This window comes from Suncus etruscus, chromosome 2, assembly GCF_024139225.1.
Source record: "Suncus etruscus isolate mSunEtr1 chromosome 2, mSunEtr1.pri.cur, whole genome shotgun sequence".
NCBI lineage: Eukaryota > Metazoa > Chordata > Mammalia > Eulipotyphla > Soricidae > Suncus > Suncus etruscus.
This window is the reverse complement of record NC_064849.1, coordinates 28286352-28310399: the sequence shown is the minus strand read 5'-3', so window position 1 is coordinate 28310399 and position 24048 is coordinate 28286352. Positions and strand designations below refer to the sequence as shown.

The following is a 24048-nucleotide window of genomic DNA, read 5'->3' as shown; positions in this document are numbered from 1 at the left end:
CTGACCACTAGAAAAATCAATTTTACTTATTTATTGGGGGGGGGATGGAGAACACTTAGAGGTTCTTGGAGGTTATTCCTGGTGATTATATGTGGTGTGCGGCTGTTGAGCCAAAGTTATGGTTGCACAGGGGCATGCAAAGCAAGTGCCTTACCTCCTGTACTATTTCTCAGCCCTGACCATCGGTTTTAGTTCTATCAGTACCCCTGTGCAATTGTTGGGCTCCATCAAGTACTTGTTCACTATAGATCAGATAATCAGAGTACTTCATTTGTTCAGTGATAGGATCAGGTTTGCATAATGATTTTTTGCTGCAGTGTGCTTAAGAAACTGCATGCTTCATTCAGTGAACAGACTGAAGAGTAGTATTTTCTGTAAGATTCTTTCTTTTTTATAGGCTAATACTCAGGCTTATTGGGAATCAAATCAAGGTCCTCACACATGCTAGTCATGTTCTCTACCACTTGCAATATTTCCCAGCCCACCCTTACCCCTTTTATAAGATTGGTAATTATCTCAAAGAGTGCTAACTATAAGCTATGAATTGGTTGATACAGTATAAATGACTTATTTACATTTCTGGTCATAAATGTGATAGATGCAAAAATGCAGGTCTTGTAAATGGAAACAAATGATCTTTTTTCACATAGGGACATATTGAACAGGAAATCTACAAAAAATAAAACAGTTCCAAAGTGGACTATTCATATCTGGTATGTCTTCTGTTCTTGGACTGACAAGTTTTCTAGACATATGTGTGAGCAGAGGCCAGTTCTCTAGGCAGTCAGGGTTTGGGCCTTTATTCAATTATTAATGATTGGACTTTGGTCATTCCATTCTAGACTTTGGTAATTCCACATTGCCAATATTTCTGGAACCATTCTCCAGTTCAAGCCTCTGATTCATCTTTATTTTGCTCAAGCTTATTAACCCAGCTATGCTTATGCCATTCAAGGCCATGTTGCACATAGCATTTGGATAAGTCTCTCTCCAAAGCAAATATAACAAGGCACAGTCTTGCAGCCTTCTTAATGTCCAAGCACTTTCAAATGAACTCTTAGGTGGAACTTCTACCAAAAGGACTTCCTGATGTCCTCCTTTCTCTCTTCTATAATCAAGCAAACTGTGCAAGATTCCTTTAACCTCAGTTCCCACATTTCAGACATATAATTGCTTCACTGAGGGTTTCCTTCCTAGAACTGTATCTACACTCTTGCTACCTCTAAGTCTCAACGTTACCTCTTAAAAAAAAAAAAAAACTCAACACTTAGTGGTCACCAACCCAATAGCAAGCTGCTGAAAAACGAAAGTAAATAAACAGTGAGGTTATGTTAATAAAACTGTAAAACCTGGAGAGATAGCACAGGAGCGTTTGCCTTGCAAGCAGCCGATCCAGGACCAAAGGTGGTTGGTTCGAATCCCGGTGCCCCATGTGGTCCCCCGTGCCTGCTGCCAGGAGCTATTTCTGAGCAGACAGCCAGGAGTAACCCCTGAGCACCACCGGATGTGGCCCAAAAACCAAAAAAAAAAAAAAACCCACAAAACTGTAAAACCACAAAAACTACCTTAAGCCCTTATCTACACTCATGATCATATGAACTTTATTGTCCCTTGAACTTGGTACCTAGCACCCACTCCATGCATAATTATTACATAATATAAAGGGTATTTCTACAAAATGGAATTAAGAGATAAACTGCAGAGAAAAAAACATGCAAAGAAGTAATTATGGTTCAAAATCATAGTGATGGATACAAACATATACAAAGCATCTTTGAAATCTCACAAAAAGTGAATGTTCAACCTCTGAAATGAATTCCCCCATGACCCAGACAGGATGAAATTAGCTTGAGATTTCATCTAGTTGTTTTTAACATGATATTCTATATGCTTCTGAACTGCTAAGGGATCTTGTATATAAGATTTGTTTTGTTTTTAAGCACCAGACAACACTTTCTTACCTTATAACTGGTGAATACCACTTTAAGTGTATTTAGTTCATTCATGCATTAATTCATTCATTCATTCATTTTTATCAGACATACCTGAGAAGGGCTGATTATGAAATATTGAGTTTATAGATGAATGATGGAAAGAAGTCAGCCCAATGTAGACCTCCAAGGGAAAGTTCTAGGTTGCAAGAAAGGTTGCAAGGTCTCTGTCTCGAGTGACACCAGACATAATTCTAAACTCTGGACTTTTAGCAAGGCAGAGAACTTCACTGGGGCTGAGTTGAGGATATAGACATGTCACTGAAAGGCAGGGAGGGTCAAGTTTTGAGAAGGCAGAATCAAGTGGAGAAGGTGAGAAGGTGGTCAGGTTAGGTGGCCATTGGCTTTGTCTTATACCTGACTTGTAACTCACTTCAGATATGTTTATGGCAAATGGAGAATGAGCAAAATAGACCTCCTATTTTCTCATCAAAGATGTATTTCTTGGGAAATCTGTGCTTTCATCATGTTGTAAAGGCCTGTCTGGTAATCCTTCTAAAAAGAGATCTGAACTTTCAGATACTATGTGAGTGGTTCTCTTCCAGCCTGAAGCAAGACAAATGCTGAGATCCACACATGGTAAGATGCTTCATCCACAGTTTTGTGAACATGCTCTCCTGGAAAACCATCCCTGGACCAAGCCTTACATTGCCAAGAGAAAGGCTCCGAGAGAGCCTAGACGTGCTTGTAGGGCCAGAAGACAGTTCAGTTGCTGGCAGACTCCAGTCAAGCCTCTTCATTCCAAAAGGTCACAAGGAGGTTACATCCAGCGTTACAACACTGTTCGAGAGGCGCTGAGTGGGTCATCAACCTTCCCTCTAATAGAGTTAATTACTCACTGCTCAACAGAAGAATCAATGGAGCCCCACTCTCTCCTCGAGATCTCCTTCCTTGCTCCCTGTGGTGAACTGGCGGCAGGAAGGACCCTCTGAGACACTTGTGGACTCTCTGCTCAAAGGCAGGCACTGCTGGAAGAGAATTATCTAACTCCAGGGGAGGAGAGCCAATTCTTCTCTGTCTGGGGGAAAGCGTGTCCTGAGGCCAGATGTCAAAAGATGCCAAAAAGAGTAAAAATGATAGTGATGGTGGAGCGGGGCAGTGGGAATGGGGGGAAGGACCATGTGAATTGGACATTATTTTCTTTTTATTTGCTTGGGGGACATACCCAGCAGTGCTCAGTTCTGCATTTAGGAATTACTCATAGTGGTACTCAGGGAACCATATTGAACTCCTGTCAACCACATGCAAGGCAAGCATGCTACCACTCCACTATTGCCCAACCTTAGAAAAGACATTATTGCAACCAAAACCTAAAAATAGCTTGACTTCCAGAGCTAACAAAAAAAACAATTTTGTTTATAAACTTTAGTGATGATGGTATCATCTTAGGTTTTAGAATATTTTTATTTAAGGAGATAGTGTTACATTTTGGGCAGTTGGGCTTAATAGTTGATATCAGTATGTATGCCCCAAACAAATCCTTTCCTTTGGGGTGGTGATGGTGGTTGGGCCACACTTGAAAATTGTCAGGTGTGCTCGACCATTCCTGACTCTATGCTCAACCTACATATCTAACAACAGATGAGTGAATTGTGAAGAGGTGATACATGTATACATTGGAATATTACACAGCTGTAAGGAATAATGCAATCATGCAGTTTGCAGTAACATTAATGGAACTGGAAGATATTATGTTGAAGTAAGCCAGAAAAAGAAAGATAAATACAGAATGTATCACTTATATGTGATACATTTATTTAGGATAACTGCATAAAGAAATGTAATGGTCTAAATGGGAGCTATCTTGAATATCCTTGGCTCCAGAGTATAGCAAGGAGAAGGAAAGAAACTGAGTGGAGGAGAAACATAAATATGAAAGGATGAGGGCCAGAGGCCAAGTGATCTCAGGTGTATTGGTGGAGATAAAAAAAAAAAGGTCAGAACTAAATCTCCAAGCCAAAGTCAACAACAATGGCATCAAGAGATCCAAAATCTTAACAATCTAAACTTTAAATGGGCCTGTTATACTGGCAGATTGAGTGGCAAAGGGTGTTTGGTTGGGACACACTCTGGGAACATGGTAGGGGAGGGTTGACACTATTGGCCCTGGGATTGGCCCTGATTCATTTTATGTCTAAAACCCAACTATGAATGACTTTGTAAATCACATTGTTTTAATAAAATAAAAATTAAATTAAGAAAAAAAAGAGTTGGACTGGAGAGATAGCACAGTGGTAAGGCATGCCTTGCATTCGGTGGAACAAAGAGGGACCTGGTTTGATTCCCGGCATCCCATATGGTCCCCGGCTTTCCAGGGATAATTTCTGAGTGCAAAGCCAGGAGTAACCCCTGAGTGCCACTGGGAGTGGTCCAACAACCAACCTATCAATCAATAAATAAAGTTTTAAAAAAAAGAAAGAAAAAAAAAGAATGATCAATATATGTTGGTGCTTGGGGGGAACATATGTGATGGTGGGAAGCAAACTGGGGTCAGCTATATGCAAGGGCTTACCTCCTCTATAGCCTCTCTGACCCCAAACAGAGTCTTTGATAAGCTTAAAGACCATATGTCACTTAGCAGAGACCCCAAAGAGTTAGATTGCAAGGGTTCAGGGCTATAAAGAATTTAAATCAGGGCCGGAGAGATAGCATGGAGGTAAGGCATTTGCCTTGCATTCAGAAGGATGGTGATTCAAATCCTGGCATTCCATATGGTCCCCTGTGCCTGTCAGGGCAATTTCTGAGCATAGAGCCAGGAGTAACCCCTGAGCACTACTGTGTGTGACCCAAAAACCAAATAATAATAATAATAATAATAATAATAATAATAATAATAATTTAAATCCTAAGTTCTCACCTTGAGCTTAATGAGGAAGAACAATTTGTCATTGATTGGCACCAAAGTATGATCAAGCAGTTGGAAGAAAACTCACAGGAGCTGTTCAGTGATTCTGCTGAGTGGTTCTTTTCTCAGGAATGGAATATGGCATCTTCCTTCCATATTTCAAGGTTTAGCTCTTCTCTCACTCAGATAAAATGTGAGAATGCTTTCAGTATAAAAAGAAGAAGAATCATCCTCCATATACACAAGAGCGTGACAGTGAGGACCAAATACCCTCTGGCTAAGGTGGTTTTGAATTGAGGCTGTTTGGAGCCCACTTTTTTAGACTGTGGACCCCACATTGGCTGTCTCCCCTGTTTAGGTTGTCAGTGACAATTGTTTGAAAGGAGGTTCTGCCCAGCAAGGAGGGCCCAGCCCTGACTTCAAGAAAGGAGACCAATCAGTAAAGTAATACAAGAGTCCATCTGGCTGCCCTCCCCACAATTAGAAGAGTAGACACATTATCCAGGGCGCCCTCACTGAAAACTGACATCATCTGTGCTGTCCTAAGTGAATTTGCTTTCCTGCATCCTGTGATTATGGATCCCCTAATTTGGTTAGACTACATATTGAATTTTGGTTCTTATGTGTTTCCTTACCTCTCCGTTTCCTTCCTGGTCTCTCAATTGGTAATTCAGTTTGCTCCCAGGCTGCTGCCCCATCAGCACCTCCACAGGAAATGGTGCTTTCCCTCTGTACACAGCTGTTCTCACACCAACGAATGTACCAGCAATATAGGTGTTGAAAGATGAGAAACAGTTGGACCTGTGGGTTTGGCTGTTTTTCAAACCCACAGGGAACACCCAAACCTTCTCTCTTCTTTTCTTCACTGCAAGGATTCCATTGATAGCACCAATGGTACATGAAAAGACCCCATCCCCAGTTAAAAAAGATGCAAGAGGCTATTCATAGAAGACTTGGGGGACAAGTCTCCTTTCCATGAGCAAGAGTCTCTCTCTCAAGCTTTTGTTTGGTGAACTCAGATCTCGTTTCCCAGAGGTCATGTGAACCATCAGTCCTTAATTGTTAAAGATTGTTATGACCATATTCATGGACCTATCAAGATGTATGCTTGATGAAACAGTGACTGAGGATAATATTCACCAGCTCGATGCTGGGGTTGTGATTGCCATAAAAGCTGTCATTTGTTCTGAGCTCAGAGCCCAGGGTGCTCTTTGGAAACTCTCAGTCTTTGATTCATTACCTTTCTGATGTCACATAGTGATATACATCTGTTACCTGATGGCAAGTAAAATCCAGAACAAATAAAATCCTGAGAAGCTCCTCACCCCAGGGATGGATATTGGAAGATCCGATTAGTGAGTTTCATAATCAGTTCAGGGATAACCTTGGCAGGATCCTGGGCACAGAGATAATGTCTACTGATATCACAGCATCTCTTAGCACTAGGGCCATTATGAGTCTCTGGTGAGCACTATGGCATAGCACAGTTTTGGGTTACTCCATCTTTCTATAGTCGTCATAGATCATCTCAATAAAACAAAAAACTTCGTGTGCAGGCAGCATTTCTGGTAATGGAGATGACATTGCCTTAATCATTTTCAAGTCCTCTCTGGGCTTAGAGACATTATTAGCATATTAGGTCAGAGAAATCCAGGGTGATGGGCCAATGGCTCTCCCTTTCAAGTGAGTACAAACCTTGTTCAAGATGTTAAAGCTATTGATGGGTTCTTATAATATTTGGCATCTTTACTATTTGATTTCAGGTAGGTGAATCTTCTTTGGGAAAATTAATATGAGATTTAGTGGAATGTAAGTGTCCTAATCTTATCCTATAGGCTACCACTGAACTTGCCATGGTTAGAATGAACTCTTAGCATATGACTTTTGATTTTGAGAAAGGGCTCACTGACAGCCACTTGAGACATAGTCTGGCGATGAGCCACCTCCGTCAGGAAAATTTACTTAATTCAACTTTCACTGTTCATGACAAGCATATAACTAGTACTGAATGCAGAAATGAGTATTGAGCAAAGAAGAGCTAAAAGAGATAATGAAAGACTTTTTTTTACTGTTTGGTTTGGTTTGGCTTTTGGTCATTGATCCATACCTTATGATGCTCAGGTACTCGGTGCTCAGGGAACCATTCAGTGATGGATTTTTATTTGTTTGTTTGGGGGCCAATTCCAGTCATACTTTGGACATACTCCTGGCTCTGTGCCCAGTGATCACTTTAAAAAAAAAAAGAACATTTTTGTTTCTATTTTTTAACATAGCCAGCAGTGCTCAGGGTTCTGGTGTCCATATGGGTTGCCAGAGATTAATCCCAGGTTGACTGCATGCAAGGCAAGTGCTTGACCCTTGTATTATCTCTCTGGACTTCATAATGCCTTTGATCAAACCCAAGGTTCATGTATGCAAAGTATGCACTTTAATCTTTTGAGTCATCTCCCAAGCCTGAGAAGAATATGAGTTTTACATATAAAAATGATAGGAATCAAACTTAAGCTTGTTGAGTTCTTTATCCCTACTCCACAACCCATGCAATCTCCAGCTTATATATAAGCTGGTAGGGTATATATGTATAAGTAATATTTATACATATATAAGTATATATAAATATATAAGACATATATATGATGGTGGGGTATTTTTGATAAATGGGTTATTGTCCATTTACATTTTAGGTTATAGGAAACAAAGTATTTGTCTTTTGATAGGACTATGGTAACTCAGAAAAAGTTGCATTTGAAATATTTACCTGAGAAGACTTAAAAATGCTCATCAATAGACAATAACTTTTTTTTATTATTTTAATTATGACAACAAAGATGCAAAGAAAGAGGACAGGGTAAAGTTACAGTGGAAGCCCAATCACCCATAAACAGAATTCTCGGTAGTCCCATCGATGATATCCCAGCCTTGAACTTTCAGCCAAAGAACATTAAGAAAAACAAAACTGAACCCACGTACAATACAATTACTTTGTCCCTCAAATCCCCAGTTGTAGTACATACTATTTCTTAGCAGCACACAATATAATCTAAAGACATTAGACTTATGTAACTCCTTAAACATTGAGGGCAAAGTACATTTCTCTAGTTCCATGCACATGCTTACTAGTTTAAGTTAGCCTCAAAAGTTTTAGTGGGTTGTTTTTCTTAAGGATTGGAGTCAAGGGAACATAGTAAAAAACGGTATTAAAGTGGCATTTGTTTGCATAGGCCCACCAAAACATAAGGGATATGGAAAGGCAAATTATGGTCTAAATACAAGGAGACCCTACCCCTGAAGTTTCCTGGCACAGGACTGACTCTAGGCTCCAGGCACACTAGTTTGTCCAATTCAAGTCATCCTCTGTAGTGGCAATACACCTCCATTCCTCACTTAGTCTCTGTTGTTGTTGGTATCATGCTTCTGTATTAAAGATCCTGGAGTCTGCATATCCCATATTGTAGTCAGGATGGTGCGGAGCATCCTCTCATTTCACCTCACACTTATGGGGCAATAGAGAGAACCATGTCCTGTAGAGCAGGTCATTGTTGTTGTCAAGTCTTCTCAGTGTAAATGGAAGTCTCTTTTTAGGAGGTCGATATCAGACCCTTGGTAGAGTCTTTCCTGGTAGAGGACTTCTTCCAGCTGTTGCTATAAAAGACCTTGGATGTTTCGTAGATAGCTTGCCTGGTTCCGGCGTGAATGGAGGATGTCCATTCTTCTGAGGCCTGTGCCAGGTCATTATATCAATGTTCAGGGTGTAAGGTACATTGTACTGAGATTTATTAGATAAGAACTTATCTGTATGTATGGTGTTTTACCATTTTTTTTTTTTGGTTTTTGGGCCACACCCGGTAATGCTCAGGGGTTACTCCTGGCTATGCGCTCAGAAGTCACTCCTGGCTTGGGGGACCATATGGGACGCCGGGGGATCGAACCGCGGTCCGTCCGAGGCTAGCGCAGGCAAGGCAGGCACCTTACCTTTAGCGCCACCGCCCGGCCCCGGTGTTTTACCATTTTAATGTGAATAGACAATAACTTATCATCAGATATGCTGTTAAGTTGACAGCCTGTCTTGGCATTGTTCACCAGATCTGAGCTGTCTCACTAGGGTGGTTTCAGCCATGCCAGAATGGAGATGAACAGGGATGTCACAGAGTTATCAGCATCCAAAGAGTTTTATTTTCTTCTATATGGCTTTCTGCATATAGAAATGGGTTTCTGTAAAATTCATTTTGCCCTGATTTTATTTCATACTCCCCTCCCTTCACTGGCATCATTTTGAATAAAAGGATAAATTCCCTGATGCCTGAGAAGGAGATAACAGGTAAAAGGTGTTTGCCTCCCATACAGTCAACCCTGATTAGATCTCCAGACTCCATAGGGTCCCCTGAGTGAGTGATTCCTGAATACAGAGCTAGAAATAACCTCTGAGTACTGTCAGGTGTGGCCAAAAAATAAACAAACAAACAAAAACAAAAAAGGCAGATCCCACCCCTCTGCTTGCCTGTCCTTGGTAGGATAACAGAAATAAAAATTTGACAATTTGGGGCTGAAGAGATAGCATGGAAGTAGAGCATTTGCCTTGCATGCAGAAGGATGGTGGTTCAAATCCTGGCATTCCATATGATCCCCCAGCCTGCCAGGGGTGATTTCTGAGCGCAGAGCCAGGATTAACTCCTGAGCACTGCTGGGTGTGGCCTAAAGACCAACCAATAAATAAATAAATAAAGTTTTAAAAAAATTGACAATTTTAGGGGGCTGGAGCAATAGCACAGTGTAAGGTGTTTGCCTTGCACGCAGCCAACACAGGACAGACCCCAGTTCAAATCCCAGCATCCCATATGGTCGCCCTAGAGCCTGCCAGGAGCAACTTCTGAGCGCAGAGCCATTTCTGAGCGCCACTGGGTGTGACCCAAAAACCAAAAACAAACCAAAAAAAAAAAAAAGGATTTGACAATTTTAGGGACCAGAGTGATAACACAGCGGTAGGGCATTTGCTTGCACACGGCTGACCAAGGACAGACCTCGGTTCGATCCCCAGTGACCCATATGGTCCCCCAAGCCAGGAGCAATTTCTGAGTGCATAGCCAGGAGTAACCCCTGAGTGTTACCGGGGATGGCTCAAAAACACCCAACAAACAAAAAAATAACCTGGCAATTTTTTTTTTTTATTAGGCATGACATCCTAATTTCTAAACCTCCAGTCAAGGGACTCTATTGAGTTCTTTATGGGTTTAGTGTTAGAACTTATGTTCTTTCTTTCAGACTAAATAGCTTTGCTCATGCATTATTTGTGAGATACTAGATGATGGGGTATGGTGAAAAGAAAATTGGAATCTGGCATCAAAAAGCAAAATTTCTCTAGCAACTCTGCAGAAATTACTTTGCCTTTGGCAAGACACTTGTCTTCTTGAAGCCTTTCTTTCCTAATCATAAAATAGGAGTAAGCTGAGCACTAAAATCATGCCATGGGCTGGTCACTTAATTTAGTGGAAGTTCTGTCTTTGCATAGACTAGACTCGGGTTTAATCCCAGGTACATAAAGCCAAAGAAATAAATGATGTTTATAAAAAAAAAAACACTGAAAAAAATCATTGCACAGATATTAGCTATATATATTATGCAATATATATAATGCCTTTTGAATAATGAAAAGAGAGACTAACTTGGTTCAAAGATATCTTTCCTAAAGATATCTATATTATAGATATATGACTTTTTTCCTTATCATCATACCTTATTCTTTCTTTAAAAAATTTCAGCAACAGGGCTCAGAGCAATAGTCCAGGTGGCCAGCTGAAGTTTGATTCCTAGCACCACATATGATCCCTGCCCAAGCAATGCCAGGAATAAATCTTGAGCACCTCAGTGTGTATGTTCTTCCAAACAAACAAAATAACAACAACAAAAATGTCCAAAAGCAGCTCTAAACTTGAAAGAAAGAAAAAAAAAAAAAACATTTGAAAGAGCAAGAAAATATGTTAATTGTTTGATTTTTTTCTTGCCTAAAATGTGTGCTTTCACTATTTATCTACCTTTTTCTAGAACTTGGACTATGTAAAGACCAGCTTTTGATAGTCTGAGATTTATGGTGTTTATTTGATAATTCCTCTGTTTTGGTGCTTCAGGCAGGGAATGAAATCTTATTAGTTTGGAATTACAATTGCTTCTCTCAGTGACTCACCCCAACCTCCACACCCCCCACAGACACACACAAAGCCACATGACAGGCGGTGTAAAAAGCTCTGAGTTCCACAAAGTAAATAAAAATACCGCCACAAGTTTGGGGGAGCATTCAATTGAAAACAACTTTTCATGCTGGATGGTTAGCTGTAGTTTCTAGAATGTTCCCAAATAACCATAACAACAAAAAATACTTCTTTTGATTCATTCCCTAAAGCCAACTAGGAGACCACAGAGCAGTATGTATTCCAATGAGAGAACAAACTAAACACTGAGTAAACAAAATGCTGGATAATGCCTCATCTATGTCTCTGTTTCTTTGTCTCTGTCTGTCTGTCTCCCTGTCTCAGCATCCAGTTCTTGTTCAGAGTGATCATTTCCAACTCTTATTTTTATAGTGATCCCTTCTCTACTGTAACTGCATTCTTCCATTATTTGTGGCAAGCTTCCTATCATAGACTGGTCCTCCTGGCCCTCATCTCTATTGTCTCTGGATATTAATACTGATTATTAGTAATGATAATTTTATATCCCACATGAGTGTGATCATTCTGTGTCTATCTCTCTCCATTGTACTCAACATAATATTCTTCATATCTATCCATATATAAGCAAATTTTATGATTTCATTTTTTCTAACAACTGCTCTATTTGGAGCCATTGCTAATAGCATCTTGCAACCAAGAATTCCGGGAAACGGTGTTTCCAGACCTTCTTGATACTTAGTTTCTCATATTCAATTTGTGAAATAATTTATTTATCATCATGTTCACTCCTTAAAAGAATAAAATTAAATGGTCTCTATTTTATTCATGAAGTTGTACAACTACAAACACTTTCAGACTCTAGAACACTTTATCTCCCAGTGAAGCTCAAGTCCCTTATTCCCCTCCCTCTAATCATGAATCTTCTTCCTGTTTCTGTGAATTTGCCTATTCTGACCATTTCATATAAATGAAATCATACACTATCTGGCCTTTGTACTTATGCCTTTTTCACTTAAAATGCTATTTTCAAGCTTCATCCATTAGTACTTTGCATTCATGCATTAGTACTTTGTATGGCAAAGTACTCTGTTGTAAGGATCTATTATATATTTTGTTTACCTCTTTCTAGATGAATGGACATTTTGGTAGCTTAAATTGTTTGGCTCTTGTAAAGGATGATGAGAAGATTCATTTACTATTCTCTGTGTTTTAGTTCTCTTAGGTCTATATGTAGGAGTGCAATGACTGGTTAGGTGTCTGGTCTATCTTTATTCAAATATCGAACTCAGAGCTGAGAAGGTTTTGAGCAGATAATGATACCAGATGGGTATACACTAGTAGAGACTATATTAATTGCATCTTAATATTTCTTAGTCTCTAAAAGTGAAAGAATGATGTAATTAAATTGCAACTTATAAAAACAAATTCCAAAAAAATTTTTAAAAAGGGCCATAGAGATAGCACTGCTTTGCATGCAGCCGAACCAGGACCGATGGTGGTTTGAATGAATCCAGGCATCCCATATAATTCCTCATGCCTACCAGGAGTGATTTCTGAGCACAGAGCCAGGAGTAACACCCTAACCACCACTGGGTGTGACCCCCCCCCCAAAAAAAAAAACAAGTCCATGGGTTGACTATAGATTCCAGTGATTGACCATGTTTCAATCCATGAGACCTGAGGGAAATAAAAAACGCCTTCTAGTTTATCCTACACTCTAGGGAAAAAGGCCACAGGTAGCCAAAAACGGGTGGGGCATTTATGAAGCAGTGGAATTAGTACAGGGGTTAAGGTACTTGTATTGCATGTGGTTTGTTGTTCCCTCGCCCTGAATATATCACGCTGAGCACAAATCTAAGAGTTGCCCTGGGAGCAGTGATTCCCCCCACACCTGCCAAGTTAGAGTTGATCAGAATGTGCATGTATGTGTATGCTGTGGAGGATTGTGTGTAATTTGACAAAAGTCTCTGTATTCTGAGCATCCTGCAGAAAATTTCACTGTTTTTATAATAATGGTAGACCTTCACACACTATATCAAGATAGGGATGCCTGAGGTGGGGTTAGGGGTGAAAAAGCTGGAGTCGGAGGAAGAAGAGAAATGGCAAGACACCAGCAATTCCAGTTTAAATAATGATGAGTTTGTTTTAAAATTCTATGACTACTTTACTTTGCTTTGCCAGGTCAATGAGCTTCTGCTTTCTAAATCAGTAGTTTTCATCCATTCAAACCTATAAACCTGCATCACACCTATAAACTCCCATGGACTATGGACTAGCAGGTGAAAACTAGACATTTTAGTGTCAGTAACTTTTTCCAAAACCACTAGGAAATTTCTGCAGACCTCCACTTTTTCATGGAGCAGAGGTTAAAAATCGTTATTCTGAGTTACTTAGGTTTTATTTCTCCTGATGTAAAATTCTGTTAATCAGGGAAAAGATAATTAAAAAAACTGTCCTTCATCCTGTAATCAGGGAAGCAGGAAGAAAAGAGTCTAATACCTCATCAAGAAATGATCCCTGTCCCCAACCCCCTCAGGGGACCCAGTCAGTGGGCTAAGTCATTAATGTTCTCTAATTGATTGCCTCCTTATAAGTTTTTCCTTCACAGATAGGCATGGGGTCTCAGTCCAAAGGAATGATGAATGATGGAACTTAATTTGGTCGTTAGGTAGCAGGGCCCTAACAATGCAGAACAAAGTCTTACAAAGTCCTAGTGAGTTAATCATTATCATCTAATTGCCAATTCAGTGTAGAAATAGTCTCTTCTGCCATAAAACTTTTTAATAAACATTATTTCTTTTACAGCAATTTTAGATTTACAGCAAAATTGAATGAAAATACTCAGTTAATTTCCCACAGGCTCTCCACTGCCTTTCCCAACATGCATATACACAAACTTCCCAATCAATAGATAAGTAACCCACATGAGATGGGTACATTTGTTTTTTTTTTGTTGTTGTTGTTGTTTTTTGTTTTTTGCTTTGCTTTATTTTGGGTCAGACCTGTTTATACTCAAGGGTTACTCCTAGAACCACTATCAGGAGTGTCTGGAAAATGTTAGGGGACCATATTGGGTAACATGAATTGAATTAGGTAAGCTGTATGCAAGGCAAACCTACTGTACTGTCACTTCAGCCTGAGATAACACAATTGATACAACTAGTGTTCCTTCACAGGTACACTCTTTGCCCAATATCCATTATTTGTTGTTGTTTTTAACTTCTTTTTTATTCTTTAATAATAATTTCCTTATTTAAACACCATGGTTACAAACTTGTTCAGAGTTGGGTTTTAGCCATAAAATGTACACACCCCCTTCACCAGTGCAATTTTCTCGCCACCAATGTCCCCCATCCCTTGTCTGTCTTTAAGACAGACATTGTATTGCTCTCTCTATCATTGTCATGGTAGTCCAATATCCATTGTTTTCATTTGGGATGACTCTTGGTATGGTCATTCTATTTATGGGGATAAATCTTTAGTGACTAGTGTCCACCAGCCTAGTGTCAAAAGAGCAGTGTTGTTGTCCGAAAAACCCAGCCCATCTTCCTCAGCTCTTGACCTCCTGGAATCATTTTGTATAGCCTCCATAGCTTTGCTTTTTCCAGAGAGCCATTAACAAGGAACCATGAAAGAAGCAGCCTGTCAGTCTGGCCTTTTCAGTCCAGCTTTTGTCAGTCTTCATCACACTGTACCTGTCTCCCAGAATTTGCAAGATCCTCTCACATTTGCTCCTTCCCTCTGGTCATCCTCTCTTCCTATACCTAGGGATGTATCAGACCTCCCCTTGTCATTTGTTTCTTGAACTTTTAAGAGGGCTCAAGACCCAGAAGCCCTCAAATGTAGTGTCTAGTCATTTTGTACAACCCACTACTCCCCACATTTCTGAACAACTTCAGACATATTAACATGTTATAATCAAAAGTCAAAGTTATGGTAGGAATTGGCAGGGACTTCAGATGGAGGTTAGAGCCAGAGAGATAGTACGGGGAAAGGCCTTGGAATCTGACCTGGGTTCAGTTCCTTCATACCTCCTGTGTGAGGCTTTTTAAGTCAGATGGTTTGAGTATTTTTTTAGTGAATTAGTTATTCATCAGGTTAATAAAATTTCATATATTTGGGTGAGTGGGGAAGAGGCATGGTTAGGAAATAGATCTCCTGTGACATCTGAGTTCTTGGTAGTCAGTAAGATATGCTAGTTTTTCCACTTCCTAAATAATAGCCTGATGTAGTTTTGATAGGGTTATCAGAGGAAGGCAGAGACAAAAGAATGAACTGGTTTCTCGGGCAGTAATTCCTGGTCATAAAATGGTGGAAAGGTTAAGATTCAAAGTCCAGTTAGAACTCACAGCCCTGGGACTCAGTGTTTGTTGCTGAAGCTAGAAAGCCACCAGGAAAAAAGTAAAGAAAACCACCAGGACTGACCAACTGTGCCCTATTATTGGCTTTTGGTTTTTGACCCTGTGGCCACAGAACAGGGTACAAGCTCAGAATACATCAGCAACTAGACAGGATAAATAAAAGTCTCTCCATGTGAGCAGCCCTGCAGAAATTAGACAGATTACTGAAGTGATTTTGAAGTCATCCTTTAAAGCTAAGCAATTTTATCAATAACTAAATAAAGCCTTGGGAAGGTCATCTAGTCGTGCAAGATGAGAATTTCTATCATAGTTAAGTTCAAGGAAAAACAACATTCTGCATGCATCTGAACTACTGAGGAGTCCTGTGGAAAAGGGAGTTCAGATTCAGTAGTTTGGGGCTTGAGAGGGTGTATTTTCTATTTTTAAGTGGTTAATATTTGCTATACACACAAACACACTAGATGAATATTTGTTCAATGCATGACAAAGTGAATGAGTGTTCTATCTCTGCTGCCCTGTGGTCCTGTGAAATTCAGAAAGACTTTTTCTCCTTTGACCAACTGAACTAGCCTATAAGATATTCCCTAGAGGTATTATGGTCAGAGAGAAAAGTAAGTGCAGCCAATAGTGAAGGAAAACTCCCTGACTCTGGGGAGACATTCCTGCTACTAGTTTGTTAGACTTATCTCAGTCCTTTGGCTTTGCAGCTGGTGATGTACATTGGCCAGGTGGCCAAGGATCTCCTGAAGTGGCCCCGTCCATTCTCCCCACCTGTAGTGAAACTGGAAAAGAGGGTGATTACCGAGTATGGAATGCCCTCCACCCATGCCATGGCAGCCACAGCCATTTCCTTCACTCTGCTCATATCCACCATGGACAGATTCCAGGTAAGCCCATTGCACCTCTTTCCCACTTAGCACCATCCAGATAATAAAGCAGCTAAGACAAGTTTGGTCTCAGTATATTCTCCTTTTTTGTTGTTTTGTTTTTCTTTTGTTTTGTTTGAGGCCACACCCAGTGATGCTCAGGGATTATTCTTGGCTCTGAGCTCAGAAATTACTCCTGGCAGTGCTCTGGGTAAGATTTGCTGAAAATCAAACCTAGGTCATGCTATATCTTTGCAACCCAGAATTTTTTTTTTGAGAACCTGCTGGAATGTGAAGGGAGTATGTCTCTCTTTCTCTCTCTCTTTGGCAAGGAGGGTAATTGGGCCACAATCAGCTGTGCTCAGGACTTATTCCTGGCTCTATGCACAAGGATCATTCCTGGCAGGAGGTCTATATGTAGTGCTAGAGATTGAACCAAAGTTATTTTTGTGCAAGGCAAGTGCCCTCCGTACTGTACTCCAGCCCTTGTGTTTATTTCTTTTCTTTTCTTTTTATTGATTGAGTCTATCATTTACATTAATGTTTTTAACAATGGTTTCTCTTGCACATAATTCCAACACCACACTCATCACTAGTGTACCCACTTCCTTCCTCCAATAATTTTCTTTTCAACTACTTTAAGGAACTTTGAGGTTTAGGAATTCAGGAGTCAGGGACATTGAAACCTATTGGACCCTTGGTGATAGTTTCTTCATAAAGTGACCATATAATTGTGTGAGCAAAGCAGGTTTCACATGACAGTGAAAGTGAATGTCATTGATAATAACACCAGCCAAGAGGCATCTCAGGGGCTGCTCTAGGAACATGAGAGTTTGGTACCCCTTCCAAAAGTCTTTTCACCCCAAGCTGTCTCATTCAGACACTGGCGCTGAAGCTGCCATTCTACTGACAACAGACACAATGAGTTTATCATTCTGGCAAATCATGCTTCAGGCTGAGATGATTCTCCCAAATCCTACTGCTAGACACCCCAGGACCCCAGGGCATAAAAGGATCTGTGCCCCCAAAAAATCCCCAGGGTGCCTTTGTACCTAGTTGGGACTCACTCATTAAAAATAATTGCTCTATGTTATCTAGAAAATTGTGTAAATGACAGGAGCTTAAGTCAATATGAAAGATAGAAGAATTTCAATTGATGTCTGCTTGGATGCAGATATTATAGAAAGGTCTTTCAAGAACCACATTACTACTACAGTGAAGCTTTGAGATCACCTAGTCTATAAGATAAACCAAAACAAGACAAAATAATAAATAAATGATTCTTATCTAAAAAAATGCTGATTGTTAAAAATCCATTACTGTGTATTACTATGACTATCTATTGTTTTTGGCTCCAACCCTAGGAGTGCTCATTATTCCAGGCTTTACAAGTATTGGAAGGTGGCCTGATGCAGCTGGAAGTCGCAGCACTAGTGCTAAATCCTGGCTCCATGCCTGCCATCTTTTTCTTGGTCACCTGGACTTAGAGCTTGGTTTTCTTTTTGTTTGTTTGGGTTTTTTTGTTTGTTTGTTTTTGGGTCACACCAGGCAGTGCTCAGGGGTTACTCCTGGCTCTATGCTCAGAAATCGCCCCTGGCAGGGCTCAGGGGACCATATAGGATGCCGGGATTCGAACCACTGTCCTTCTGCATGAAAGGCAAGTGCCTTACCTCTATGCTATCTCTCTGGCCCCGGAGCTTAGTTTTCTAAATGGGAAATAAATATTTATAAGGCATTTGTCTGACTAGGGATAATCTTTTGTGGCATTTAACTAAATGTCACATTAGAATAAAAAAATATGTTTGATGTACACCGTAGTGATCCCTGAGTTCAGAGTGAGAAGTAAGACCTGAGCATAGCCAAGTGTGGTTTCAGGACAACTAAAAACATAATTTTAAGTATCTGACTTTCCACCTACAGTTTAAATTCTATTTATCTTATGCCTTTCATACAGGCTTTCTATTGTACCAGCCCTACCACCATTTTCTTTTATACAATCCTCTACCCCACATTCATGCAGCTATCAACAGCATTTATAGGTTAATCTATTCACTTTCACCAACCACCATGTCACCACCAGTGTCTTCTCCACCTTTTATGCCTTCATCTGAGGAAACCTGGTCCTTCTTAAAACATTCTTTTTACAGCCAGAATACAATGGAGTAAGTGCTTACCTCACACCACAATTGGTCCTTTGAGCACTGCCAGGAGTGACCAATCAGTGCAGAGCCAGGAGTCAACCCTATGCCACCAGGGATAGACCAAAACAAGACAAATAAAAATAATAAATAAATAATTCTTATAAGCTTACATAGTGCAAAAGTTTTCAAAGGCCTATCATGAATTTATAGCCTCTAGAAGGTCTCCTCCCATTTTTTGCTTGTTTAATTTTTGCACCCCCTTTTTTTCTTCTTTCCTTCTAACAGAACCACATAACTTGAACCATCTTGTTCTACCTCACAAATTGGAGGAGAAATAATGGAGGGTACCAAGGCCAAACAATCGTATGAACATCAAGTTGAAATAAAAAAAAATGATCAGACTTAAACACCAAATCCAAAGCCAAAAATAAAAATTTCTTTAAAAAAAAAAAGGCCTATCATGAATTTCTCTCCTATTCCATTGTGGGCATTTGGATTTTTTGGTGCTGAGTATCAAATACAAGGCCTGATTCATGAGTCTTGGACTTTCCACTGAGCCATATCTTTGACTCTTTTTCCTATTTCATTTTCATGATCCATATATTTTATTCTTTGGATTATTTGCTATGTACAAAAGCTCTAAATAATGGTTAATTTATATCAGCTGACACTAAAAACTATATGTACTAACTACATGTACACATTCAGTTTTAACATTTTTTTTCTGGATTCAAAATCTGAGACTCAGTTTATGGTACATTTTCCCGGAAAAAAAATAATACAACCATGTATTATTTTCCTGCATATTAGCCACTTTAAAAAGTATTTACTGGGCTTGGACTCAGTAAGTATATCTCTGTTCCTGACTCTATTATGACCTTGGGCAAGTCCTTTTGCTTTTCTGAGTTCTGACTTCTGTTGTGAGAATCCAATGTGATTCATGGAATCAAAGGATTCATGGAAAATCACCTTGGGCTTATGTTCAAAACCAGTGTGAGAGCTTAGGAGATATTGCTAAGAGCTGAAAATTCTGTTTTCTATACAGGAAACATGCATTCTGTCTCTGGCACTGCATGGGACCCTAAGTACAGACTGCCATGAGTGGCCCCAAAGCAAGATAGAGTGTCATCCTCTCTCCAATGACTGTGACTTGTTTATTCTAAGGATGTCTTCATTCCTATAATGGAGTTAATCACTCAACCTTCTTCCTAGGGTTGTGAGAAATTGAAAGGAGATAAATATGATACTATGCTTTTTATTATAGATGGTTATCTCTGGTAGTCTTCTTAGCCCCATGGAAGGTCATAGATAGTTCTTGAAGCATAAGGATTAATCTTTATGTCCAGTTCCTAATCAAACAGTAATATTTCCTAAAACAACCCACCACTAGCCCAGTATCTCTGGCTACTATTGTCTCTACAAGTGTTGGAGTCAAGGGAACTCTGGGCTTTTGCTTGACATACACGTACGTTTCTTCATTTAGGGTCCTTGTCTCTGGACTTCCCCCAAGAACCTCTGTAACTGTAGCAAGTGATGGAGACATAGCTGACTAGACTAATAGCAGATAGATCTGCATATTTGCCTGCTCCTTCCTGTAGAGTTCAGGCATTCTAATATAAATAAGTTTAAATTTTTAAAATAAAAAATATTTACCCATTGAAAACAAAATAGTGCTAGTTGTTGTGAGAATTCAAGCCAAGATCTACCAAGCCTTGTTTGCATGTTTCTGATTGTAAAACTGCCTCCCAAAACTCAACCCTTTTTGTTGTTTTTATTCCTTTGTTTTTGGATGACTCCCAGCAATGCTCAGAGATGATTTTGGCTCCTTACTCAGGAATCACTCCTGGAAGTGCTTTGAGGACTATATAGGATCCTGGGGATGAAACCCAGAGCAAGGCAAGAGCCCTATCCACTGTACTCTCTACAGCCTTGCAGCTTCCCCTTTTCATGCCTCAGTTTCCCCTTGTTCCCAGGGTTTTCAGAGTATGAGATTGCTTCTTATCCAGGGAACTTAGGATTTGATTTAGTTATGGAACAGGGAGCAATGTCAAATTATTTATGCCTGAAATATGATCTAACTATTTTGCCTTTTTTTTTTGTCTTCTCAGTATCCTTTCATTTTGGGACTGATGTTGGCTGTGGTGTTTTCCACGTTGGTGTGTCTCAGTAGAATTTACACGGGGATGCACACGGTCCTGGTAAGTTTCTGAGGACATGGGGTCATTGAATAGTATCATGGTATGTCTCATATTATACTCTTAAATGTAATGTGCACAATTAATTAAATATATTACATGTGTAATTATATTCTCCATAAGTCAATGAATTATTATTTTATGGTACATACTTAATAATAATCACAAAATATTCCAATATTATCAAGGAAGCTGGGCTAGATTCTCAGGACTTTGAAGATTGGCTAGAAGGGAGACATGGATCATTTGGTTTCATATTGGCATATTAAAGTTCAGGTTAGCAACAAGAGCAGGAAAAACATCCAAGGTCAAGGATGTCAGAACATTCCCCTCCCTTATGCATATTCACACACAAACATACACATACACACATGTGAGTCCTATATCTGGGCTGACCATTTGAGGTTCCCACAGAACAATCACGGGCCTATTGTTCTAAGTTTCTTTGCTGTTCTGGGTTGACAGTACAGTGTAGAGAGGAGACCATCTGCACTTTAAAGTTCATCTCCTCCACATAGGACATTTATTTGTTTGTTTGTTTATTTATGTGGTTTTAGGCTCACACCTAGCAGTACTCAGGGCTTACTCTTGGATCTGCATTTATGAATTACTCCCGGTGGTGGTGGGAGGACCATATAGGATGCCAAAGATCAAACCCAAGTTGACCACATGTAAGACAAACACCCAACCCACTACCACTCAAGTCCCCAACATAATGAGAATTTTAAAAGCCAGGTTGTCCTGCTTAGCATGGCCAAAGTTATATCATAATTCTATTTTTGAGTGTAACAAAAATAAAAATTCAAGAACATAAGGCTGGCCATGGTTGACCACACAGCTCTCTCTATCTGTAATTGGGGCAAAAGAGATTTCTTTAAAGAGGAATAGGCCTTTGCTAATGTGTTCTGCATGGGAAGCTCAAAAATATGTGTTAGCCAAAAAAAAAAAAAAAGAAAGAAAGAAAGAAAGAAAGAAAACAAAACAAAACAAAACAAAAAAAAAACAAAAAAAAACCTTTCTCCATCAGATCCCATGATGTATCTTCTCAAACAAACAAACTCTGACTCAGACAGATGAGCACAAGGATTTGAGGTCAATAGTAGTCAGGGAAGAACAGAAGTGAAATGAAGGCAAACCATGAAAGGAATCAATGCAAAATTTTAAATAAAAATTAATGCACAAAATAGACACAGCCCAAACTTTTTTTTACTTGGGAGGTCATACCTGATGGTGCTCAGGATATCATGTAGGGCTCGTGACCAAACCTGGGACTCCAGTATGCAAAACCCTTGAAGCCATCTCTGTGGTCCATGATTCTGTTTTAAAGGGTAGAGAGTAGTTTTGGGCTACATCTAGTGATTTTTAGGGATGCTCCAGAGACCATAATGCAGTGCAAGGGATTGAACCAAAGCAGGCTGCATGCAAGGCAAGTGCCCTTACAACTTGTACTATCTCTCTTGCCCCCCAAAGAAGACAAAACTGCCTTTTGTCCCTTTAGATACTAGTCTTGATATGGTCTGAATACTGGTCAAGATATTGTTCTCAATACTGGTCTAGAGATGAATGAAAGGAATCCAGATCTTGAAAACACAATAGGCACATTTTGGGTCCTGTTACTATCCCTCCTAAAGGGACAGTTCCTGCCCTCCTCAGGCCTGGCCATGTTACTGTGGTGAGGTTGCCTGGGTTGCGGCTTCAAAGATAAAAAGGAAGGGGAAGACGAAGTCATTCTCCATCTGCCTTCCCACTGCTTCACAGACAGCAGTTCAAAATAAAGCAGAATTCTCCTGGGTGTTTTGGTATTTCTTTTATCTGGGACTACTTTAATTTTTATAGGTTTGAACCAAAAAAAAAAGTGGTCTTGGGAACAGAATGCAGGTTAAAATTAAAATCAAAGTAAATTTGGGAATGTGGTGGGCAGAAAGAAAGAGAGGAGGGAGGGAGTTAGGAGGGAGGAGGGAGGGAGAGAGAATGAAAGAGAGAGAGAGGAGTGAGTGAGAGAGAGAGAGAGAGGGAAGTAGCTCAAAGTTTTCTTTTAAAAGTGCTAATGGGAAGGGGGAATAGATATTTTGGGGGGAAGATTTCTTAGACATGGCATTCAGATGCAGGGAACATATGTAGCTTTTCTTGCTGAGGCCTCTGTCCTGAAAGACAGTGGAGCTTGAGGACCTGATAATACCTTTACCCATCCATATCCACCACCCCTCCCTTCATGACCATCATCTTATTTCATAGCTCTTAGATCACAAGATCACAAGTCAAGCACATGCAACAGGGTACTACAATACTTAGTGGGAGGTAACAGAAGGGAAGATTTGATTTCTTACTAGGACAGACTTGGTTGTGGGTTGGAAGTCCTTTTTATTCAGCTGCAGTGGAATAAGCTCCTTTGGTGTGTTAGGATTGGAGCTAGATCCAGTTATACCGAGGTTAAACAGAACCTCATATCCTCCTGTGTCTCCAGGTCTATGGACTGAGACAATATTTAAGCTATCCGTTATTTTTAGCAGCAAAACTATAAATATCCTAGGACAGCTGAGCAAAGCCAAACATGACATGTCACTATCCCAGACCCTTACAAACTCCACAAACCACCAGTCACACATGGTTCTCAGCTCTGACAGCATATTTGGATCCCATGGAACACCAGAATATTTTCTTTGGATCCAAAAAGATAAGTCCAGGGCTGGAGTGGTAGCACGGTGGTAGAGCGCTTGACTTGCACACAGCTGACCCAGGATGGATCTTGGTTTGATCCCGGGTGTCCCATATGGTCCCCCAAGCCAGGAACAATTTCTGAACACATACCCAGGAGTAACCCCTGAGCATCACCATGTGTGGCCCCTCCCTCCCCCCCCCCAAAAAAAAAGCAAAAAAAAAAGGAAAGATAGCTCCAAGATTAGTATTCATGGTTTTATTTCTGACCCCACAGGCTTCCCACTCTCCCTTGCCTCTAAAAGCACCTCTGAAAGCAGCCCCAAAAGCCCCAAAAACTTTGCACTAGGGGTAGTCCTAGGGTTGCTATGTGTTGCAAAAAAAATTATTTCTGAGGATTTTTGAGCACACCTGTATGTAGTGGCAACGTTATTTATAGTAGCCAAACCCTGAGATTTCCCTCACTGTCTGGGGGTTCCATATAGGGAAGGAATTTCATCATAATGTCCAAAAGGTAGACATCTGTCAATCACCTACTGACAGATAGACACACTGTGATTCATCCATGCAGTGAAACACATTGTGATCATGCAATAATTATATCATGATTACTACAAAACAGCATGATCCATCTATGTAGTTGAGCACACTTTGATTATCCATATAGTGGAACACATTGTCATATGTTCATGCAGTGGAGCTTAAAAAAGGAAGTGGAGATAGAAAAGATGGTAAGGCACTTGCTTAGAACACAGCCAACATGAGTTCAATCCTCGGCACCCCAAATTGTCCCAAGAGCCCACCAGTAATGGCTTCTGAGTGAAAAGCCA

General features: G+C 40.1%; 1 protein-coding gene across 2 annotated transcripts in view; it reads left to right on the top strand.

Annotated features, from left to right (window-relative positions):
• The window catches only part of SGPP2 (sphingosine-1-phosphate phosphatase 2), a 123860-nt gene that overhangs the window by 66354 nt on the left and 33458 nt on the right, over window positions 1-24048 (top strand). For both annotated transcript variants that reach the window (XM_049768171.1, XM_049768170.1), the window contains 2 exons: window positions 16069-16248; window positions 20477-20566. In XM_049768171.1, coding sequence (XP_049624128.1) covers window positions 16069-16248; window positions 20477-20566 — 270 coding nt within the window. The remainder of the gene's footprint in view (window positions 1-16068; window positions 16249-20476; window positions 20567-24048) is intronic.